This window comes from Pteropus vampyrus, unplaced genomic scaffold (genome assembly GCF_000151845.1).
Source record: "Pteropus vampyrus isolate Shadow unplaced genomic scaffold, Pvam_2.0 Scaffold114, whole genome shotgun sequence".
Classification (NCBI taxonomy): domain Eukaryota; kingdom Metazoa; phylum Chordata; class Mammalia; order Chiroptera; family Pteropodidae; genus Pteropus; species Pteropus vampyrus.
This window is the reverse complement of record NW_011888895.1, coordinates 782,929-785,734: the sequence shown is the minus strand read 5'-3', so window position 1 is coordinate 785,734 and position 2,806 is coordinate 782,929. Positions and strand designations below refer to the sequence as shown.

General features: G+C 56.0%; 1 protein-coding gene across 1 annotated transcript in view; it reads left to right on the top strand.

The window, feature by feature from the left end:
- Positions 1 to 1,322, top strand: part of SIM2 (single-minded family bHLH transcription factor 2) — a 44,325-nt gene extending 43,003 nt beyond the window's left edge. The window contains 2 exon segments of the mRNA XM_011365638.2: positions 677 to 1,104; positions 1,106 to 1,322. Coding sequence (XP_011363940.2) covers positions 677 to 1,104; positions 1,106 to 1,196 — 519 coding nt within the window. The 3' untranslated portion in view covers positions 1,197 to 1,322.
- Positions 1,323 to 2,806: the final 1,484 nt, after the last annotated feature.

Sequence of the window (2,806 nt, the reverse complement as noted above, 5' to 3'; positions counted from 1 at the left end):
CTACCTCACAAGAAACTAGGAAATTAGCTAAACCCAAAAGTACGAAGATGAAGACAAAGCTGAGAACAAACCCTTACCCCCCACAGGTAACACACGCGTCCTGCGGGGGGGGGGGTGGGGCGCGGCTGACACCAGGGGGCTCAGGACACCTGGGCACATTGAGGGACAAGCAGACTCGGCGGCCTGGCGTTGGTCTCCCTGCGCAGAAGGTTCACTGTGGAGTGAAGCAAATTCCCTCCAGGATGTCCCGCCCGCGGGATAAAGACGGGGTGCAGAGCTCTCAATCGGGCCCAGAAGGCAGACTGGGCCGGGGAGGCGCGGCAGCCTGCTGGGGCCCCCGAGAGTGAGGGCCAGAGGGCAAGCGCTTTGTTTCCACGGCATTTTATTTTTTTAAATGAAAACCTCCCCTCTCTCTTTGTTTAGGTAGTTTGCGAGCTCTCAGAAGTAGCCAGTGGCTAAGTGGCTACGCATATGTGCTGTGTTGTCAGCTTGGGGTGGGGAGACCCCTTTGCACCCAGGGGGCGGGTCGCTGGGGTGCCGGTTGCTTTGGACCTGTCCCCCGTGGGACCTTGCGGTGGTGGCTGGGGCGGGCACCGGAGGCTCGGCCGTGTGAGGCGGGAAAGTCAGTTCCCCGCCAGCCCCCAGCGGCCCTCCCTCTGTCTCCTTTGCCACGCAGCAGTACAGCCCCTTCCACATGGACAAACTGGAGTGCGGCCAGCTCGGGAGCTGGAGAGCCAGCCCCCCGGCCACGGCTGTGGCGCCCCCCGAACAGCAGCTCCATTCAGAAGGTGGCGACCTTCTGTATGCCCCGTCCTACAGCCTGCCCTTCTACCGTTACGGACACTTCCCTCTGGACTCTCACGTCTTCAGCAGCAAAAAGCCAATGTTGCCGGCCAAATTCGGGCCGCCCCAAGGATCCCCGTGTGAGGTGGCACGCTTTTTCCTGAGCGCGCTGCCAGCCAGCGGCGAGTGCCAGTGGCACTATGCCAACCCCTTAGTGCCTAGCAGCCCGTCTCCAGCTAAAAACCTCTCGGAGCCGCCAGCGAACCCCGCTCGGCACGGCCTCGTGCCAAACTACGAAGGTGGGTCACGTTTGCTCCAGGGGAGGGGGCAGGGCTGGGAACGGCAGCGGTGGGTGGCACGTGGAAAAAGGACCCTCACACTTTGGGCAAACTGCTCCTTTTTCCTGCTTCTAAGCGGGAGTGGCTACGCTTTGCTGCTCTCAGTGCAAATGCTTCATGAGCATGAGAGAAGCTGGGTGACCGAGTCCGTGTGCCTCGTGGGCATGAGTGACAGACAGCGTAAAGGGCATTGGACACCAGGCGTTCAGCCACCCGCCCTAAGATACTGGCCTCGTTGGCTCCCCAAAAGGGAGACAAAGGGATTTTCAGAACCAGCTTCCACGTACTGAGAAGGGCCCAGCCGCATGCGTTTTACATTATGTTCCGCTCCACCCCAGAACGAACACGGGAGGCCTGGTTTTCTTCCCACGCCAGTTTGCAAAGTGCGGAAAACCGTGGTGTAAATTCATGGGCTCACGGACAGAAATGCCACTCACCAGCCCAGGGCAGATAACGTCCCTGCACCAGGACTATTTCTTCTCCTATAAATGGGGTCATAAGCTGTGGAGTGTGCCCACCCCAGGGCTCGGATACTCTGTTTCACCTTGACCCGGCTACTGCTCTGCTCGCAGGATAGACCGAGGTGGAGCAAATGTCCTGTAGAGGCCCCTACGTGCTGGGGAAATGCAATGTGCCCCAGACTCACCTGCTTAAGAGGAGAGCTCCCTCCCTGGGGTCCCCTCTCCCCCCTTTGTTCCTCTCTTTGGAGGCAGGTAGGGCTCTGCTCGTCTTCGGGCTGCTTTGGGAAGCTCTCGCTCCGGGCTCTAGCGACTTTACAAGGCTGTGAGCGTGGGAGAAACCGAACCCTCCTGGAGATTACCAGGACGTTTTTCAAAAGTAGCCAGTTTGAGAAAAGAACAGCCGAGCCTGGTGGCCTGTGCCTGTCCCAGGAGCCACCGATTTCTCAGACTGGGATCCTGAATACTCATAAGTGCACGAGTCCCTCAGATAACCAAGGAAGGGCTCCCCGATGTCTAAGGAAAGAAAAAGGGTTTTGATAACCGCTGAAAATATTCTCCACTTGTGAGCGACTTGAAAGAATTCGTTTTCTTTGTGCGTGGAAGTTGGCCAGCCATACTACACAGCATTTGATTTTCCAAATTGCTATTTTGAAAGTGACAGAGGTTAATAACCACCTCATTTGTCACACACTTGGTAAAATTTGAACCAAAGGTGCTAATTTGGGGCAATTTGTGATTGACTTCCCCTCTTTTTTTTTGATATTAAAGACAAAGGTTGTCTTAAGGTAAAAAAACATAGGGACTAATTGATTGCAGGCAAGGCTGATTACCAGTCCCCCGTCCACATGGACGCATAAGCCAAAAATCAGGGCTGACTGGGCCGCCTAACTCCAGGGCGGTGGAAGCCTCCAGACCAGTGCTGTCCAACTTGGTAGCCACTAGCCACTCGTGGCTGCTGAGCGCTGAGAGGTGGCCAGAGCAGCGAGATGTGCTGTAAGTGTCTGCATTGCATTTCGAAGACAGAAACAGAATGAAACATCTCAATCATCTAAAAATATTGATTACCTGTTGAAATAATATTTTGGCGATGTCGCATTAAGTCTGTTATTAACATGCATTTCCCCTGTTTCGCTTCACGCTGTAATGCGGCTACCAGAACATCTTAAACCGCCCCTCTGGGTCGCACAGCGCGGGCCTGGGGCGCCGAGGAGCGGGGACGCCGGC